This window comes from Megalobrama amblycephala, linkage group LG22 (assembly GCF_018812025.1).
Source record: "Megalobrama amblycephala isolate DHTTF-2021 linkage group LG22, ASM1881202v1, whole genome shotgun sequence".
Classification (NCBI taxonomy): Eukaryota; Metazoa; Chordata; class Actinopteri; order Cypriniformes; family Xenocyprididae; genus Megalobrama; species Megalobrama amblycephala.
The window spans coordinates 777107-799113 of NC_063065.1; the positions used below are offsets into that span (position 1 = coordinate 777107).

General features: G+C 33.7%; 1 protein-coding gene across 1 annotated transcript in view; it reads right to left on the reverse strand.

Annotated features, from left to right (window-relative positions):
* The window catches only part of scn5lab (sodium channel, voltage gated, type V-like, alpha b), a 168522-nt gene that overhangs the window by 74237 nt on the left and 72278 nt on the right, over positions 1–22007 (reverse strand). Inside the window, 7 exon segments of the mRNA XM_048174687.1 lie at positions 4842–5080; positions 9336–9444; positions 14055–14408; positions 14494–14661; positions 15404–15409; positions 16322–16519; positions 17253–17394. Coding sequence (XP_048030644.1) covers positions 4842–5080; positions 9336–9444; positions 14055–14408; positions 14494–14661; positions 15404–15409; positions 16322–16519; positions 17253–17394 — 1216 coding nt within the window.

Here is a 22007-nt window from a genome sequence, read left to right on the forward strand (position 1 = left end):
GTGATAATGAGATGTTGGTGATCGTAACAGATTCATACAGATGCATCATCATCATCATCATCATCAGCGTGTGCCCTGATGCCCGTGGAGCCGTGCCGCCCGCCGCAGACATCCCTGACAGCTCGTGCCCGCGGTCTCTCCCAGCTGCTTAAGTAAGCACCGCGCGCTCAGATCCAATGTGACTGCGCTCGGAGAGGCTCCGGAGCCTCCGTCAGCGCTCGCCTCTCAAACGCAGGAGCTGTTCGCACATTAACATTTCCATGAAGCAATTAACTCTGCACACAGCTCGTTATCCCTGAGAGTCGCCCACTGAACGATGCAGGAGGGCATCTCTGAAGCTGTGGGCGAAGGAACTGAGAGCGAGTTCACAGTGACGGACACGCCGATGACCAGATGCGCTCGGACACCTGGAAATGACATCATCATGTCACAGTCGACACCTCTGAAGCTAACGATGTAATCAAACGCCTCAGGTGGTCAGCCGCGGTCTCCACGCGGAAAACAACAGAAATAGAAGAAAAATAATTAAACTGACATAAAATAAAAAGACTTAAATTAAAAATTAAAAAATACTGAAGTTGAAATAAAAGTATTTCAAAGCTAAATAGAAATATTACAAAAAACTAAAAATGACAAAAGCACATAAAATTAAAATGAAATAATAAATTTGTGAATTTTTTTTTCGTTAACTCAAATAAAATGACTTAAATTACTAAAACTAAAAATTAGATAGAAATATTTAAAAACTAACAAAAATGACAAAAGCACATAAAATTAAAATGAAATAATAAATGTGTGAATTTTTTTTTTCGTTAACTGAAATAAAATGACTAAAATTACTAAAACTAAAAATTAGAAATATTTAAAAACTAACAAAAATGACAAAAGCACATAAAATTAAAATTACATATTAGATTTGTGGATTAATATGGTTTTTGTTAATTGAAATAAAGCTAAAATAAAATAAAATATAAATATTAGAAGAAAATTTAGAAACTTAAAATAAGTTTAAAGTACTAAAATTACTAAAACTAAAATACAAAAAAATAAATAAATGAAAGCCTAAATAGAAATATTACAAAAAAAACTAAAAATGACAAAAGCACACAACAAAATTAAAATGAAATAATAAATTTGTGAAAAAATTATTTCGTTAATTGAAATAAAATAAAATATAAATATAGAAAAAATAGAAGAAACATTTTTAAAAAGTTAAAATTAAAATTACTAAAACTAAAAAAAAAATAAAGCTGAATAGAAATATTTAAAAACTACAAAAAATGACAAAAGCACATAACAAATTTTAATTAAATATTAATTTTAATTTTAATAAATTAAATATTAGTTTAAAGTACTAAAATTACTAAAAACTAAAAATTAATTAAAAAATAAAGCTAAATAGAAATATTACAAAAAAAAAATACTAAAAATGATAAAAGCACATCAAATAAAAATGAAATATAAAATTTAGCAGTTGAGGTCCTTGTTAACTAAAACTAATAGAAATTTCTTTCCGAAACTGAAATAAAGCTGAAATAAAATTAAGTATTAAAACTACTAAAACTGAAATAAAATAAATGAAAGCTAAATAGAAGCATTTAAAAACTACTAAAAATGACAAAAGCACAACAAAATTATATATTATATGTAAATGTGATCATTCAATTTCATTTATTAAATGTATTTATTAATTCAAATTAAATGTGACAAAAGCTCATGACAATGAATGTGAAAATATAAATAAATATATAAATATAAACATGAATGAAATCTCTAATATCTCAAATTAAATGAGATTAAATGGAGATCATCGTTTCTAAATGATGTCTAAGATTCGCTGAAGTCAGAGATGTCAGTATCAACCCACATGATCTGAACTTTACAGCTCTGTAATCGTAACTTTATTTAGGAGAGAAATCTGAGACTGATCTTTACATGAACCTGTGAGCGCTCACGGACGTCTCTGTCTCCACCCGTCAGTGTGAGCTCCTCCGTCTGACACAGATTACAAACAACATGTGACCTCTGACTCTGAGCCGCTGTGACCTCCGGCCTGAGCGCAGCGACACACGCTAACACACGCTAACACACGCGTGACTCACGGCTGTCTGCCTCTCTCTCTCTCTCTCTCTCTCTCTCTCTCGCTCAACAAATGCTGCGTAAGCCAAACATTCAACAGTTCACATTCAACCTCACACGGGATGAGATGACACAACAGATCAAATCTCATGTCTTTGAGACCAATAACAAAACCTTTTTAAAAAATGTAAATGAATTCAAATTAAATATGCTGAATTATGCAAAGCTGAATTAAAATAAAATAAATGCTGCCTTGGCAATGAACTGACAAAATAATTTAAAGTACTAAAATTATTAAAACTATAACTGAAATAAAAATCAATTAAAGCTGAATAGAAAAAAACTACCAAAAATGAAAAAAAGCACATAAAATTAAAATTAAATATTAAATTTAGCAGTCAGGGTCTTGATACTGCAAACAATATGGATCTTTATTCTACTTATTGTTATTGTCAACTAAAACTATTAACATAATTGAAATAATTATTTGAAATAAAGTTGAATAAAATAAAATAAAATAAAATAAAATATTAGATGAAAAAATACAAATGCTGCCTTGGCAACTAACTGACATAAAATAATTATTAAAATAACATAAAAATTATTAAAACTACAACTGAAATAAAAATCAATTAAAGCTGAATAGAAAAATAAAAAAACAAATACAAGAAAAGCACATAATAAAATTAAATATTAAATTTAGCAGTCATGAATAAACTAAAGTAAACTAAAATAAACTAAACTAAAATAAAACAAAACAAAATAAAATATTAGATTATAAATAAAATAAAGTTTTAAAATGAAAAAAAAAAAAAAAAAAACTGAAAAAGAAATTAAATATAAATATAAATAAATATAAATATTAGATGAACAATTAAAAATGCTACCCTGGCAACTAACTGACATAAAATAATTTAAAGAATAGAAAAATTAAAAAACAAAAAACAAAAAACAAAAAAACAAGAAAAGCATAAAATTAAATATTAAATTTAGCAGTCATGAATAAACTAAAGTAAAATAAAATTTAAAAAATAAATAAATAAATAAATAATAAAATAAAATAAAATAAAATAAAATAAAATAAAATAAACACTGCCATGGCAACTAACTAATAAAATAAAGTACTAAAATTACTAAAACTAAAACTAAAAAATAAATTAAAGCTAAAAATAAATAAATATAAATGTTGAAAAGTATAGTATTAAAACACTAAAACTAAAATTGAAATAAAAATAAATGAAAGCTAAATAGAAATAAAAAAAACTACTAAACATTAACAAAGCACATAACAAAATTAAAATTAAATATTAAATTTAGCAGTCGGGGTCTTGACACTGTAATATATCCATATCCATTTATTCTACTCACTGTTATTGTCAACTAAAACTAATACATTTTCATTAATAGTAATAAAGCTGAAATATATATATTTAAAAATAAAATAATTGCCTTTGCAGCTAACTGAAATGAAACAGAAATATATGAAGTAAAACTATGGGACATGTTCTCGTGAGCTTCAGCCTTCATCACGGCTGGACAATCATCGTCCAGCGCCGGCGTCTGTGAGGTGTTGCTGTCTGAAAGCACACATGTGAGCGTCTGCGCTTCACTTTAATCTACAGATGACAGAGTCGATAACGCCGTCAGTCGAGCACAAACTAACGGACGCGAGCGGCTCCTCTGAACTCAACACTTGTACAGCTCAGCGGACAGAGCCGCATCGATCCCAGCGTCCTGATGTGACTCCCATAATGCACAGCATGATCTCCTCAAACTCTAATCCTCGTACTGTGACCAGTTCTGCAGAATACAGGTCTGATAGTGTGCTAAAATGTGCTGTTTCCCACAATGCAATGTGCTAAATGTGACCTTCCAGCAGTGTTAAAAATAAAGGTGATATCAGTGTCTTAAATTGGACATTTTTATGCAAGAATATTACAGTTTTTAGCTAATATTTGTCTCTTTTTATTTTCAGTAACAGCCTGATTTAGATTGATATCAGAAGTCATTGTATTTAGTCAATTAAATATACAAAATAATATTTATTAATATTACATTTTTTAATATTTGATCATAATAAATCAATTTTTAAATATATAATTTATATGTATACACTACCATTTGGGGTCGGTAATTTATAAAAAAAAAAGAAAAAAAAAGAAATGAATGCTTTTATTCTTTGATAATGCATTAAATTGATCAAAAGTGACAGTAAAAATTACATTTTACTATTTATTTATATAGAAAACAGTTATTTTAAATTATAAAAACATTTTTTAATGTATGTTTGATCAAACAAATGCAGCCTTAGTGAGCATATAAGAGACTTATTTCAAAAACACACAAAAAAAAATATATATATATATATATAATTTATTAAATAATATAATAAATAATATTTATTTATTTTTTAAATTTTAAATAAATAAACAAAATGGATCAATTACTTTATTTTGAATTACTTTAAAAAATGTTTTTAGATAATTATTTATTAATTTAAATAATTTATCATTTTTATAATTTAAATTAATTGATTAAAATAAGCTTTTAAATCAATTAATTTATTTTGAATTACTTTTTAAATATTTAAAAATATATATTTTAAAAATAATTTATATATATATATATATATATATATATATATATATATGTACACACACAATTATTTATAATTATTTATATTAAAAAAAATTAATTATTATTATATATAAAACACAACAAATAAGACAGCATTGTTTTATCAGTAAATCAGTCACGCTCACCAGGTTCCCCACAGACAGCATCCGGTTGAACTCATCCGTCATGGGATAGTGTTCCAGAGCCATGAAGAGCGTGTTGAGAACGATGCAGATAGTGATGGCCAAATCCAGGAAGGGATCCATCACCATGATCTTCATCCACTCCTTCACCTTCAGCCAGCCGGGGCAACACGTCCACACCAGGTACTTGTGGGCAAACACGTACCAGCACGGGTGACACTTCTGCTGCGCCTCCTCCAGCTCTGTCAGCCAACGACAAACACACTAGTAAAATTACAGGTTCATCTTCTTATCAAGAGCCACATTTGGCTGTATGTTTCATTATAAGTCATTCAGATCACTCTGTTGAGTATTATCAGTGTAAAAACATCAATACATGCTTTTTTAAAACTTAAAATGGTTCTTCTGTGGCATCAGACCACATACAATCCTGGCTTTTATTAAAATCAAGTGCTTTTTCAGCCATTTTACTAACTTCAACCATTTTGTACATCAACCACACAGTCTCTCTCCTAAACCCCGCCCCCCAAAGACATGTCAGCCAATCCAATGTCAGCAAACCTGAAAGTGCACAATGACTGACAGGCATCTAAAGTTTCTAATTGGTTCTCTACGGACTCTCCACGACTCTCATTTCACTGATTTCTGTCAGATTGGAAGGATTTTATACATTATATTAATGCATTAAGTGCACTATAATATAAAAATAGATTGTTTACCTGCCTGGGTGAATAAATTACATTTTAAAAGTACACAAATAAAGCAATAGACCATTAGAGGCCTCATGCTACTGTCTAATTAGCTTTCTGACTGTACATAAAAGATGTTTTTACCAAAAATCTGCATTGAATAACTGTTAGACAATGTAAACATAATTTACAGCTCAGCACTGAAGTTCTCATGGCTTGTAGCGCCACATGAAAAGGTCACGATGAAAGGTTAGCATGTTGTTTTTCTACCCTACTGAGGTTGAATCACACTTGACAAGCGAGGTTGTGTGTTTAGGAGGAACCTGTAAGCGTTCTAATGAGAAATGAGACAAAGATGGACATTTTGTGGATCTAGATTTGGCTCTGCGGCAGTAATGTGCCAGTAACTCCTGCGATGAGGCGCTGTGGCGGTGTGATGCTCCACAGCGGGTGCAGTCGACCTGTCAGGCTTTATTTCATCCTCCACAAGAGAAACTGACCAACAAACAGACCTTCAGTTCACACCACCTTCACCTTAACACAGCAGGAACCAAACTGAGCACGACGTGAAACGCTGTTTTTCTGAGTTTTAATGTTGAATCATGAGATTTATGATTTTTTATGATTTTTATATATTTATATAGATTTTTATGATTTTAAATATATATATATATATTTAAATTATAAAAAATAAAGTAATTCAAAATAAATTAATTTATTAAAATTAGTTTGCTATTTATTTAAATTATAAAAATAAATAGTTTTAAAACAAATAAATTAATTAAAAGTGTATTTATGTATTTATTTATTTATTTAAATTATAATAATAAATAATATTTATATATAATAAATAATATATATATTTTAAAAAATTATTTACACTATTTAATTGATAAAAAGTTTATTTATTTAATTATTTAAATTATAAATAAATAATTATTTAGAAAATATTTTTTTAAATAATTCAAAATAAATTAATTGAGTAAAAGTTTATTCATTTACTTAAACTATAAAAAATAAATTCTTATTTTTTTTTAATTAAAATTCAAAATAAATTAATTGATTAAAAGTTTATTTTTTATTTAAATTATAAAAAATGAATAATAATTTTAAAGAATATTTTTTAAATAATTCAAAATAAATAAATGTAATATAAATGTAATATATTTTAAATTATAAAAATAAATATTTAAAAATTATTTTAAATAAATTAATTGTTTAAAAGTGTATTTATTTATTTACATTATAAAACAATTAAAATATTTTTAAAGTAATTCAAAATAAATTAATTGATTCATATTATTTAGTGTTTATATTAATATAATTATTAATACTATAAAATCACAGATTTGACTTGTGTATATTAATTTCCTTCTCTCATAACAAATAGTGAATTTCCATGTCGGAATGATTAAAATTGCGTGCAGTATAAAATTCAGGCCCTGAACAATAAAAACATGGTGAAAACCATGATTACTATGGTACATTTTTGTAAAGGGTGCATCTGAGTATTTTTGCAATATGGCTAATCCAGTGTCAGCATACTTATATAAATCAGTAAGTGGCTAGCAATCTATCATACACGTATGTAAGCATCACCTGACATAACGCGCTCATTACAGTAAATTTGGCCTGCTGCTGTCCTGCCGTGTCAGCTTTCACATGCGTGATAATGAGGATTGGCATTTTCTTATGCTAGCAGATCTAAACTCAGACCCAGTGAGCTCAGGCCTTCTTCTGTTAGCAACTTTTGTGCTGACCAATCAAGAGTCCAGAAAAGACTGGAAAAATATGGGCCATTTTTGTTCATAAATGACATTTTATTAGCGGTGGTGCCCTCTAGTCAGGAGCACACTAACCGTACGATACAAAACAGTCTCCGATTGACTTTTGATGAAGTATCCTGATGTTTTTCCTGATAAAAAGAGCCCCCTAATCTCACGTTTCTCAGTGTATCTTTAGTTTTAAGGAAAAAAAGATCTCAACTGTGCTCAGATTTGACAGGATATATAGTTTACAGTCATCAAATTCTTCCATGATCAGATCTGTAACTGTTTTTATTCCTCCTAAGGAATTTTATAAGAAACATGTGAGATGAAGTTGATACGTAAATTAACAAAACTTGCGTTTACCTCGAGTTTTAATACATAAAAATTCAAATTTCTGTAGTTTTGTTATCTGAGGGCCATCAGAAACATTGGAAAGCAAATCAAAATACAACTTTATACTAAACATTCATAAATTAGCTGGCTTGTATAGTTTGTTTTCTTTGCAGCCAGGTTTAAGACTCGTTCACATCAAGGATGATAACTATAGCGATAACTATATTTGTGGCCACATCGATGATGGTCGATATTGTTCTGTTTATTACAAACGTGCGCTGCAATTTTGTCGCCTGCCACTTTGAATGCTCGAGCTCGTTAAAGTCAGGTGGATTCTGATTGGCTGTCAATGTTTTCATCGTTAATCAGCTGGGGGAAAAAAAACGCTATGAAATTGATATCGTTCTGTATTGTATTAAAAGCGTGCGCTGTAATTTTGTCGCCTGCCCCTTTAAATGCTCGAGCTCGTTAAACTCAGGTGGATTCTGATTGGCTGTCAATGTTTTCATCGTTCATTGACTGGAAAAAAATCGCTATGAAAGCGAAATCTTTCTGTATTTTATTAAAAACGTGCGCTGCAATTTTGTCGTCTGTCGCTTTAAATGTTCAAGCTCGTTAAAGTCAGGTGCATTCTGATTGGCTGTCAATGTTTTCATCGTTAATCAGCTGGAAAAAATCGCTATGAAAGTGAAATCATTCTGTATTGTATTAAAAGAGCACACTGTAATTTTGTCGCCTTCCGCTTTAAATGCTCGAGCTCGTTAAAGTCAGGTGGATTCTGATTGGCTCTCATTTTTTTCCTTGTTAATCAGCTGGAGAAAAATCGCAATGAAAGTGATATCGTTTTGTTTATTCTAAACGTGTGCTGCAATTTTATCGTCTGCTGCTTTAAATGCTCGAGCTCGTCAAAGTCAGGTGGACTTTGGTTGTCAATGTTTTCATTGTTAATCAGTTGGGGAAAAAACGCTATGAAATTGATATCATTCTGTATTGTATTAAAAGCGTGCACTGTAATTTTGTCGCCTGCCACTTTAAATGCTCGAGCTCGTTAAAGTCAGCTGGATTCTGATTGGCTGTCAATGTTTTCATCGTTCATCAGCTCTGAAAGTGATTCCAATAGTATCGTTCCTCTGCGTCACTATCATTACAGCTGTGTTGCAGACTTTCCATATTCTCACAGAATTAGAATGATTATTAAAACTTTATTATTATAGTTATTGTCCTTGTCGTCCCTTTACACATTTCGCAGCAGGAACATCGCAAACAAGGAAAATGAATTTATCGCTTGTATTTGTTTCTACATAAACTTCTACAGGCGGTAGAACACTCTCTCCCGATGGGCATAACAGATTTGAAACTGCGAGGACATTCTGTTACGTGATTATTTATTCGCTGAAACGCTCAGGGAAGAGTCTGGCTTCTTGTGCCTCCCAGGTGATGTCACAGTCTGGCTGTGCCATGATGAAGCAGCAGTGGGGAGGGTTACACCTTTCCTCTGAATAACAACAGCGAGCGGCGTCTCGGGGGACGATATTAACTGCGAGCAGATGGAGACACTTCTCCTGTCCTCGCACGCATGCACCTTGCAGAAAAAGATTGTGGATTTTATGTGCATATGGAGTTGTTTCAGGGCTCATATCTCATCGCCGGCTCGTTTGCGACCGGTGTTGGTTTGTTTTTGTTAGCTGTCAGGCGGTGTGTTTTACCTTCCATGGCGTCAGTAATGTAGCTGGTGGCGCTCAGGGCCCGGTCTCGGCCCTCCTGGGGCAGCTGGGGCAACAGCATGCTGCTCAGCTCATTGGTGGAGTTGTGCCCCTGTAAGACCAAACACACCATTCACATAAATGATAAATGGCTTCATAATGAAATAAACAAGAGCAGACTTGTAGAATTCAGTGGTTTCTCTTTCACTTATATTTATTCTAAAATGTTTTTCATATAAAATGTATTATTACAATGCAGTTTTACAAAACAAATAATAAAACATGGTTGGTTTGAGGTTGTAAGGGTGGTTGCTAGGGTGTTGCTATGTGGTTGCAATGGTGTTGTGGGCGATTACAAGGGCATTGCTAGTGTAGCTGTGTAAGTGTTCTCAATGATTTTAGACAAACAGCTATGTGGTTTCTAGGGTGACTAGTGGTTGCTAGGTTGTTACTATGTGGTTGCAATTCCAAGGGCACTGCAAGTGTTGCTGTGCAGTTGCTAGGGTGTTGCTATGTGGTTGTGATTCCAAGGGCACTACTAGTGTTGTTATGCAGTTGCTAAGCATTCTAAACAATTTTAGACAAACAGCTATGTGGTTGTGATTTCTAGGGCACTGCTAGTGTTGCTGTGCAGTTGCTAAGTGTTCTGTTTGGGTGGTTGCTACGGTGTTGTGGGTGATTTCTAGGACATTGCTAGTGTTGCAGTGCAGTTGCTAAGTGTTCTGAACAATTTTAGACACACAGTTATGTGGTTTCTAGGGTGACTGGTGGTTGCTAGGGTGTTGCTATGTGGTTGCAATTCCAAGGGCACTGCTAGTGTTGCTGCGCAGTTGCTAGGGTGTTGCTATATGGGTGCGATTCCAAGGGCATTGCTAGTGTTGCTGTGCAGTTGTTAAGTGTTCTGAACAATTTTAGACAATTTATGCAGTTTCTAGGGTGAGTGGGTGGTTGCTAGGGTGTTGCTATGCTGCTGCGATTGCAAGGGCATTGCTAGTCTTGATGCGCAGTTGCTACCAGTTTTAAATGAACACCATTTCTGGTGTTGTTTTGCAGTTGCTAAGTGTTTTGAACAGTTTTAAGCACACTGCAATGCGGTTGCTAAAGTTCTTGGGTGGTTGGCAGGGTGTTGCTATGTGGTTACTGCGGTGTTGTGGGCCAGTAAGATTGCTAGTGTTGCTGTGCAGCTGCTAAATGTTCTGAATGATTTCAGACAAACAGCTATGTGGTTTCTAGGGTGACTGGGCAGTTGCTAGGGTGTTGCAACATTGCTGTGATTGCTATTGTTGCTATGCCCTACCTTTTCTGAATTATTTTATGCCCGTTGCTATGGAGTTGCTAAGTGGTCTGAATGATTTTAAGTTCTAAGGCCATTTCTGGTGCTGCTTTGCAAGTGCTAAGTGTTCTGAATGATTTTAGACAAATAGTTGTGTGGTTGCTGGGGTGTCTGGGTGGTTGCTAGGGCGTTGCTATGTGGTTGCTACAGTGTTGTGGGAGATTGAGATTGCTACTTGCTACCTGTTATGAATGATTTTGAGCACATTGCTATGTGGTTGCTAGGGTGACTGGGTGGTTGCTAGGTGGTTGTCAGGCACTACTGTGTGGTTGTTAGGACGTTTAGATGGTTGCTTCGGTGTTGTTATGTGGTTGTTACAGTGTTGTGGGTGATCGCAAGGTCATTGCTGTGCAGTTGCTAAGTGTTCTGAATGATTTTAAGCACATTGCTATGTGGTTGCTAGGATGACTGGTTGGTTGCTAGGCCAGACACTATGATGTGGTTGTTAGAGTGTTCTGGATAGCTCCACACTCAATTCTCTCTGATATTATGGTCTCTAGATATGGCTCAGCAAACACTATATTTTATATTCAATATTGACTTTGCTAAAAACACACACATTAATTACGTGCATTTAAAAATCAATTCTGTTTAGTGCAAAACAAAAGACTAATAAAAGCAGCTATTAACCATGAGCAGAAGATGCCTTAAGTGATAATGGGTGTTTTGGGAATGTGATCATTTTTGTCAAACACTTTTATCCATTTGTTTTCCAACCATTTGCTGGAAGAGCCTGATTCAATTGTTTTAATATGAGGCCTTTGAGTCAATTATATGATTTCTGTCTGTTACAATGACCCTCTGATTATATAATGTGTTTTTGATCGCAGGTAATCAAAGGAATGACGCAGGAGCGCTTCGTCGTGGCCCACCATAACGCCCACTCCTGCTGTTCAGACGAGTGGGAAACACCGCTGTGTGTGTGTGTGCGAGGAGACGCCGCAACTCTTATTCAACATCTGTTGCTACGTAACCATGACTACATCGCCAAGACAACAGGGTATCCATGCCTCTGACACACAGGCCAGACAGTTTTCAGACTCCTTTATGAGAATTTCAGATTTCTTGGCATGACGCTGTACTTCCGTTTCATACAAATGGATGAAAATTATGAACGTTCACCCCACATAGGAAAGAAAAATCTTTTAATATATCAAAAAAGATCTACATTTTCCCACCTAGACAGCAATGAGATTAAAGTGAGAGCAAACATTGATTTTAAATTGTAAATATTTCAAAATATTACAGTTTTTACTGTATTTTTGATCAAATAATTGCAGCCTTGGTGAGACTTTTAAAGATATTAAAAATTGTACCAACCCCAAACTTTTGAATGGTAGTGAATATGTAAATATAGAAATGATTTCAGTTTATTTTATATTTATATATATTGGTAAAATTATAAGTAATTAATCATTAAATAATAGCAATAATTTAATAATAATAATTGTTATTATTTTATTATGATAACAATAATATTGACAATATTAGTTATGCAGTATTATAAGTCCAAACTCATGAGATCTCAATATGAACATATTAATTAATTTATCATAATCTGAGCTGCTTCAGCGACTTGCTACTAAACATTTCACCCAAAAAAAAATAAAAGAAAATAAATGATTTTGCATTAAAAATGCAGCCTATTTTTACTTACATTAAAATTTTGTGTCATGAAAATAATGGTATAATGCAACACAAAGCATCAATATATATATATATATATATATATATATATATATATATATATATTTACATCCTAGTGTGAAATATGACCTTGAAATGTTTTTTTTGTCAGATTCCCTCCATACAATATCCTAGATAACTACTGTGAAAATCATCAGATTACCGCTGCATTGGTCTTAATAGCTGATAATGCAAAAATGTCTAGACAACACAAAATCTATATTGCCTGTTGACTGACTTATTAAATTAAAATAACCTCAGTCTTTGTATTAGAATTGTTCCATTTGACATGCAGACAAATGAACATTTGCCAACGTAGAAAAGAGCAGAAGAGGTGGAGGTTATATAACACTAATCATTACACAGCATGTTTTCAGTCGGCCGATAAAAGAAAAGAACTCGTCAAAATCAGCTCAGAAAAGGCAAGAGCATAATGCATGTTATCAAGGTGACTGACAGCTACAGAAGAACTGACTATATGAAAATAACACACACACAGCAGTAATGTTAGTCTTTGAAGGAGATGAGGTGCTTTCTAGGAGTCTTTGGTTGTAGGAGATATTTAACCCTAAGTATTTTTCCACCTAACATCTTTAACCCTGGGTTAGACCATGTTGATGAGTGAATCTCAAAAAAAAATGTCTGTGTCATATTTTACCAAATTCTTATTACTATAATAATGTTTTAAATGTATAAAATTTAGATTTTTTGTTTATCAGAATGTAAAAAAAAATCTTCCCAACTATAAGCCTCAGTTTTATAATTTCTTCTTTACATTTTGGGGTGAAATAAATAGAAATTGTCTTTTTTTTATGAGCAACTGATTATTTAATTGTTTAAGCCTCTGATAATCATAACGGAGAAGCGTTTTTAATTATTATATTGTACATTACCATTCAAAACTTTGAGATTTACTCATCAAGGACACATTAAATCGATCAAAAGTGACTTTTATAATGTTACAAATTATTTCTGTTTCAAATAAATGCTGTTCTTTTGAACTTTCTGTTCATCAAACAATCCTGAAAAATAAAATGTATCACTGTTTCCAGAAAAATAAGAACTGTTTTCAACATTGATAATAATCATAAATGTTTCTTGAGCAGAAAATCATCATATTAGAATTATTTCTGAATGATCATGTGACACTGAAGACTGGAGTAATGATGCTGAAAATTCAGCTTTGATTACAGGAATAAATTATATTTTAAAGTATATTCACATAGAAAACAGTTATTTTAAATTGTAATAATATTTCACTATTTTTACTCTTTTTATTGTATTTTTGATTAAAAAGACAGCCTTAGTGAGCATTACAGACATTTTAATATATTTCAATATTTTAGCGAAAATATATTAAACAATATATTATAGCAATAATCTATAATCTAAAATCATCATATAAATTAACCATTTATCAGCGTAAATGACTGACAAATTATGTAGAAATGTGTAAAGAAGTATCAGACAAACTTCTAATAATTGCACTGTAAATAAATATTTTTTGACGTTTTTAGTCTTTCTACTTTTTCTGAGTGATTTTCATCTTTTCATTTTCATTTCTTCATAAGATTGACTCATTTCTCAACAGGAGAAGATTCCAGCAGCGGTACTTTATTACAAATCAATCATGCTGTTTCCAATTCACAGGATTCCACCTTGACCAGTCCTGCTCATTTGATTAGAAGCATAAAGTCACTTACGCTTTCCTCTTTGACCTTCTCCATTGTGCAGGTGGGCAGTTGCAGAGGAGACAGCGGCCCCTGGCCTGAGACGCCGTTCTGGTCCATGGCTACGAAGAGTTTTCCATTGATGTTGAGGCTGGGAAAGAAGAACTGGGAGCTGTGACTGCATGTGCTCTGCGCGCTGGTCCGTCTCCTGCTCCAGGGAAGTGCCAGTGAACCTTTGCGACTATCCGAATCTCCGTGATTGCTAAACTCGTCGTCGGCGAAATCCACCTCAGAGTCTTTGTTCTGCGGCCGGAAGTTGAAGATGCTGACCTGACTTTCCCGTCTGGCCCGCAAGGAGAGAGTGCGGACCAGCAAAGAATGCGTTTGCTAGAAAAGAAGGATGAGATTTGTGACTTTTGTGAATAAATGATAGAATTCTCGTTTTTTGTGTCAACTGTTATTACAAATCCACCTTCATCCCCTCTATAGTGTCAAGCTTTGCTGATTTGTCGTCTCCTGTCGTCCCTTCTGACAGCGGCCTCGAGCTTTTCCTCCGGTCCAGATTCCCTTTGCTTTGTGAGGAGAACGGCGACACGTCAGCGGTCAAGATGGACTCGGTTTCTTGTGCTTTCTGAGCAACCTGAGAGACACCGGACAAAAAGCTGTAACTATAGTCACAATATAGCAGAATTTCTTGTATGTTATTGCTTGAATCAGGGATTCACACACTTTTTGGTCAGCCAACCGGTTTCAGACCACACAATATCAGCCCGATTCATTGTTATGTTTCACCCGATTAACCAGGGTTGGAAATTAACGGGAGCTTGGAGCAAAAATGCCATAAAAATTAATAAAAATGCAATGGTGCAAAAAAGTCTGCAAAGTTTTTGTTTTTTATTATTTATAAGCAATATCACATGAGCAAAAGTGCGGTTTTCCCGAATATCAGCAAGTTTGCAAATGTTCTGATATTCTGCTTTGTCCCTGAATGAATCAGCCATTTTGAATTAACCATTTGAGTGAATGATTCAATGACTCACTCGTTAGCACAGTGATTTGCCGCCACCTACTGGCGGTTTTAGTATTTAATTTTAGCTGAGAGACAAAGATTGAATGCTGTTTATGTTTTCGGTTGTAATTTAAAAAAAACAATGGCTTCAGTAGCTATTGTTTGTTTACGCCCTTGTTTCTGGAAGCTCCGCCTTCTAGATGACATCACACATGTCATTAAAGATGGCAAGCAATGATTGGTTGGTAAATTGTACAATCTGACACAGTGACTATCGTAAGAGACGAAAATATTGAGTAGTCTGAACCAGGCAATAGACGTAAAACATTTATATGAAGTAAAAACAAAAATTTAAAAACATTCTTATGCTTACGTTTCTCTGATGTTGGTTGATGGTCACATGACATGAAAGTAAACAGATGAAATATTTTATCTTTATTTAGTAAGTGTTTATGATATATAGGGCTGCAGATTATATTGCAATTATTCTGTCATATATTGCGATTTGATAAACATTTCACTATATTTCACGATTTTTAGTAGTGATAAGTTTTAGGAACCCAATCAAATTTAATACGATTAATAGTCGTTATTATTATTAGTAGTAGTAGCAGTAGTAGTAGTTTTAACTCTAATGATAAAAATGAAGACATAAATGCATTTCTCTTGTAAATTAAAATTTTACTGTAAAATGAATATTAATGTGGTTATACTATAATATACATTTTATTATACACTACAAGTTATAGCACTAATATTTATGTCTTAAAGTCTTCACTTTTAAACATTCAAACCCTTGATATTTTAACATTTCAAATTCATTTATTTTATTTTATATATTCTTAAAGATGCAGTAAGTGTTTTCTGAAAAATTGGATCAGACCGAGCACCAAAACCCACTTGTAGCCAATCAGCAGTAAGGGGCGTGTCAATTCATGACGGGGGAGGTGCCTGTGCTGCATAATGTGTTTGTGAATTTGTGGGCGTGGCTAACAAGAAAGGGGTGTGATCCTTTTGGGTAAGGGGCGGGGCATGTTTGTTTTTGTGGTTTCAAATATCAACAGCGTTTCTCAGAAATTGCTTACTGCACCTTTAATTAAATCACAGCATTTGATTTGATAACCTCACTAAGTTATATCACGATTTTAGTTTTATTACGATTACTTGTGCAGCCCCATTCATTTATTTTAATGTTATTTAAATAATTATTAGCATTCCATCATCTCATGAACCCTCGTTTGGGAAGTGAATGGATAATGAAAAGCTGATTTTAATGGTGACCCCGACGTACCTGCTGTTCCTTCTTCAGCTGTTCCATGGCGAGCTGAAACTCTTGTTCTTTCTGGAAGGCTTCAGCGATCGTGGCCTGGTTCTGCTCCTCGTACGCCATGGCCACCACAGCGAGGATCAGATTCACCAGGTAAAAGGAGCCCAGGAAGATCACCACCACAAAAAACACCATGTACGCTTTTCCCGCGGAGCGCAGAGTCTGTGCATCACAGAAACAGCATTTGTTGCAATAGCTTTTCACAAGATTCTAACTAATGATAGACAGATGCATTTGATTAGGATGACAAAATCAATTATTTTGAGATAATCTGACATAAACAGGTTTGTTTTTGTTTTTTGGCCAATGCAGTTAAAATCCTCCAACAGTGAATGGAATTCTATATTTACATATTCACTACAGTTCAAAACGTTTTAATGTTTTTAAAAGAAGACTCTTTTGCTCACCAAGGCTGCATTTATTTGATTAAAAATATAATAAAAACTGGTAAAAATGTGAAATATTTTTACAATTTAAAACAGCTGTCCTCTATGTGAATATATAGTAAAGTGTAATTTATTCCTGTGATCAAAGCTGAATTTTCAGCATCATTACTCCAGTCTTCAGTGTCACATGATCCTTCAGAAATCATTCTAATATCCTGATTTGCTGCTCATGAAACATTTCTGATCATTATCAATGTTGAAAACAGTTCATATTTTTGTGGAAACTGATATATTTTACTTTTCAGCATTTATTACAAATCTTTTGCACCATTATAAATGTCTTTAATGTCACTTTTGATCAATTTAATGCATCCTTGCTGAATTTAAGTATTAATTTCTTTAAATACTTTTGAACGGTAGTGCATCTCAGTTGCTCTAAGTAAATTAGAGGAAACATCATGGCAGACGTTTAACGTCACGTAATGAGAGAGAACTGAGAGAATACTGACATGATGATAGAGGTTTTCCCAGTAATCTTGTGTCATGAGTCTGAAAAGGGAGAGGAAAGCCCATCCGAAGGTGTCAAAGCTGGTGTAGCCGTAGTTTGGGTTTCGTCCAGTCTTCATACATTCAAAACCATCTGGACATTTGCTGCGGAGAGGAGAAATAACTAGTTCTTAAAGAGCCATATTATGCCCTGCATGTTTTAAAGCGTTGATGTTGTTTTTGGGCTCTACTAGAACAGGTTTTCCTGCTTGAATGTTGATACTTTTCCTCATATTCTCCATTGTTGCAGCTCCTCTCTTCCCAGTCTGTCAGTAACGCTCTGTTTAGTTCCTGTCTCTATGAAGCCCCGCCTTCTGAAAAGCACAATGTGCTCTGATTGGTTGGCTGGAGCAGTGTGTTGTGATTGGTGTTTGGGAAATGCTCCGCCCCTTACCATAACCGCCAGTTTCAACACACTACTAACTAACTCAACCAGGCCCCGCCCTCTATTCTGCGCATTAATTATTAAAATGAGGAATTTTGTGAAGAAAACTCAAGATGGAGGCATTTCAGGGAGTTCAGAAACACTGACACTGATATAGAGAAGACTTTTTCCTGCTCAAACAGCGACAATAAACACACGTGAAAAAGATGAACATGAATAGGTGTCCTGAAGGACCTTTAACATAGACATCAAAGGTGAGCGATCCTTGGACACTTCGTCTATGACTAACTGAGAGGCTGGTGGCGCCAGCGGTTCGTGTCTGTGCCCGTTTCTGAGGCCCCTGCCAGCCGTCTTTTACCAGTCGCTCCCTTCGGGCAGGCGGCAGGCGGCTCTCAGCAGGCTGGCATGCTGAAAGTGTGAGGGTGCGGATGACGGGCACTATCGCACTCAGACACCTCACCGTGTCCCTGAAGGACGTGCTAATGGACGGGCCCCACTTCAATTCGATTTGGACAGGGGCCCTCGGACCCCAGACGCACTGATATCAACTGTGGTTTCCTTTCTCGTTGTGGGCACATGATGAACATGTTCTCTGACCCAGCTTGTGCTTACAACAAACTTCACCGGAAAAAAATAAGTGATAGTTCAGTTGTCAATGTTTTTTATTGACAGTACAAAAACAATCAGTATTGAATAAGTATTTTATATATATATATATATATATATATATATATATATATATATTATATTATAATTTATATCATGGTTTTAAAAACATTATTTTGGTCATGTTTCTAGGAAAAGAAATAATGGAATAAATGATACTTAAATTAAGTTGTTTTTTTATTATTATTGATTATGCAGGTATTTTTATTGACAAAAAAATTACTTTTTTAGTATTATTTACATTTATTTAGTATTATTTCATCATGATTTCAACAATACAACAATTTTAAAATCATGATGAAATAATACTGATTAAATATTGATGAAAAAAATATTTGTATTTAGTAAGGTAAAATAAATTATTACTTTTTATTGATTATGTAGATATAGTTTTTATCAACAATAAAAAAATTTAAAAACTTTTTAATTAATATTTAATCAGTATTATTTCATCATGTATTTTAAAAGTTTTTTCAGTATTTTTGTCTTCATTTCCAGTATAAAAAAAAAATAAAAAATAAAAGTAAATAAATAAATTATTTTATTGTTATTGATTATGTACATATGGTTTTTATTAACAATAAAAAATTGAAAAAACGTTTTAATTAATATTTAATCAGTATTATTTCATCATGGTTTTTTGTTTTTGTTTTCCAGTAAAAAATAAAACGAAATAATATATTTTTTTATTATTATTATTTGTGTCCCAGTTTAAGATGGCAATAACTAATGTAATCAGTATTGTTTTTGTCTAGTTTTCTAAAACATCCCTAAAACATTATGCAAAATACTAATACTTGTTTTCAGAGAATGAATCTTTTTACTTTTTTCTTGATTTAATCATAAATCTAAAACACTTTAGTCAAAGAATATTCTCTAAAAACGAGTCTTGTGCAATTTCGCTTTAAAACGAACCTTGTTTTAAGGATGTTTATGAGCAGAAATGCCGAATCTGCCACTGGATCTTGTATCGGCTCCATCAGTGATCTGTATTGTTCAGTTGTCATTGAATCACAGCACAGAGTCACTTGGAGAATTTGTCAAAGAAGCCCCTCTCAGCACACTGGCAGCTGGGATCGCATTGCGGGGACACAAAGCATTTTAACATGGTCTATTTCGGGCACTAGAGAGTTTCTCTGCCCTGTTAGGGTCCCGAGAATAGGAAAGGCGGATGGACTTTGGGAATTTCTGTTGGTGCCGTGTGTGTAAACCAATATGCAGGCCTGTGTGTTGTTTCTGTATCGCTGCCCTGTTTGAATAACTGTTATGTTGTTATGAGCCAAGATGTACTCAAGGTTACTTCCTTTGGGAGTCTGATCTGCGAATGCTTCTGTCGGGATCAGATGGCAGCTCTGATCAACCGGATTGACACGGGCAAGATTAAACGTATCAGGATAACGGAATACAGTAACAAAGAGACAAAGAGAGCTCGGATAACGAGCCATCGATGCTTTATTGTATGAAGATGATACTGATATATTTAGGAAAAGTAATATAGACGACCAGGGTTTGAGTTTGGTTGGCATCAGCTTGATGCCAGAAGACAAAAGCCACAGTTTTGGATTAGATTTGACATGATGATCATTGCATCATCTCTGAATAAACTGAAGACACTGTAAATGTTTGACAAAAAATGCATTTTCAGAGCATTATCAAGATATGTATTTTGAATATTGTCATAAGGCTGAAAATAATGTTCCCTTTCGAGGGAACTCGCACTGCGTCCCGGATGGGGTGCTATGGGAACACCCCCTTCGGGACGCAGTGTCTTGTTCCCTCTCTCAGGGAACTATGGTTATAGTCATAACCTGAGACGTTCCCTTTCGAGGGAAATCGCACTGCTATAGGAACGCCCCCTTCGGGACGCAGTGTCTCGTTCCCTCTCTCAGGGAACTATGGTTATAGTCATAACCTGAGACGTTCCCTTTCGAGGGAAATCGCACTGCTATAGGAACGCCCCCTTCGGGACGCAGTGTCTCGTTCCCTCTCTCAGGGAACTATGGTTATAGTCATAACCTGAGACGTTCTTGCAACATCATCCAGCCCTACTAGACACCAGGACCAACTAAGAAATATCACTGTTTTCCAAACTTTTCTTTTACCAAATGCTCCCGAGCATATAGGAGGTGAGTGGAGGAGGGAGTTCATCAGAAATCCCGTCCTCTTCTCATAGTTTGATCCAGTAGTTGGCAGTGAGCCGCAGATAGAGCGAAGGAGACTTCAACAGAGCGCCGTCCACCCAAATAACAGAGGAGGTGAAACGAGGTGAACGGCTTCTGTTTGAAAGCGCCGTCAGCCTTCAACTCAGGTTTCCATCCAGGTTCACAAGGTGACCAGAGAGCTGCGCCTGCACACTAACAATGGCTAAAATAAGACCGCTGGATTAATTGACTTAATTGATCCCTGAGGGAAATAAACGAACAAGAGAAACAAACGCACTGACATGAAGAACAGCAGCTTTGAATAAAGCCATGTGCTGTATGACCTACACATGGAGATATTAATCATACTGATAACAATGAAAGAAGAGTGTCTCTTTCAGGGCAAAAACATGTGCTTCTCTCAAACATTACAGTATATAGGCCATATTTTTATTTAGTTTAATATATATGTATGTATATGTATGTATATATGCATGCATGTGTATGTGTGTGTGTATATATATATATATATATATATATATATATATATATATATACAGTAGACTATATATATATGTGAATGTAAATAATATATACTGCATATACGTATATATACTACAATAGACTATATACTATGTGTGTATATATATGTATGTATATGTGTGTGTGCGTGCATGTCTGTGTATATAGTCTATTGTAGTGATTATATATATATATATATATATATACTGTATATGTATGTCAATGTACATATATAGTCTATATATATATATATGTATGTATACATGTTATGTACATATGTGTGTGTAATATACTATATATACGTGTATGTTATATACTATATACACACACACACACACACACACACATATATAGTATATTGTAGTATATATATATATATATATATATATATATATATATATAATTATAATATATATTTATATATAATATAATATATTAAAATGTATATATATATATATGTTTATGTATGGATGAGGTGCAGATGATGCTGCAGATTAACTTTTTTTACGACTAAGAAATCTGACCATTAAAAAGCCATTAAGCTGTTAGTCTGTTAGATTTGGTCGCATATTACTGAGCTATTCTGAGTGAACCTTTAGTTCCATGTGAGTGACCTCTCAGTAAGCATCATTAAGGTCAAATATAGTGCTTTCAAAATACAGCCTAATCACAGTTTATTAATAGACTCTTGTTTTAATGAATGTCCACCAACACCCAATAATTACCACGACATTTTAATCGAGATGTTTGGAGTTCCAAGAAAATCACTGAGTGATAAAATTGAGCTCTCAGTCGGCATGAGTGGCCACTGTTTGAGCTTAGATGAAGGTCAATGATTACGTGTTGACGTCCTCTACGAAAATATTTATATACCACCATTAGCAGACAGTGGAGCGAATTATATAACGCTGACTGAGACCGTTTACATTGGTTTTGTGTTTCTAACAATAGAAACAAATGATATGTATTATCAGATGTTATATCTCTACATTTGTCCATTTTGT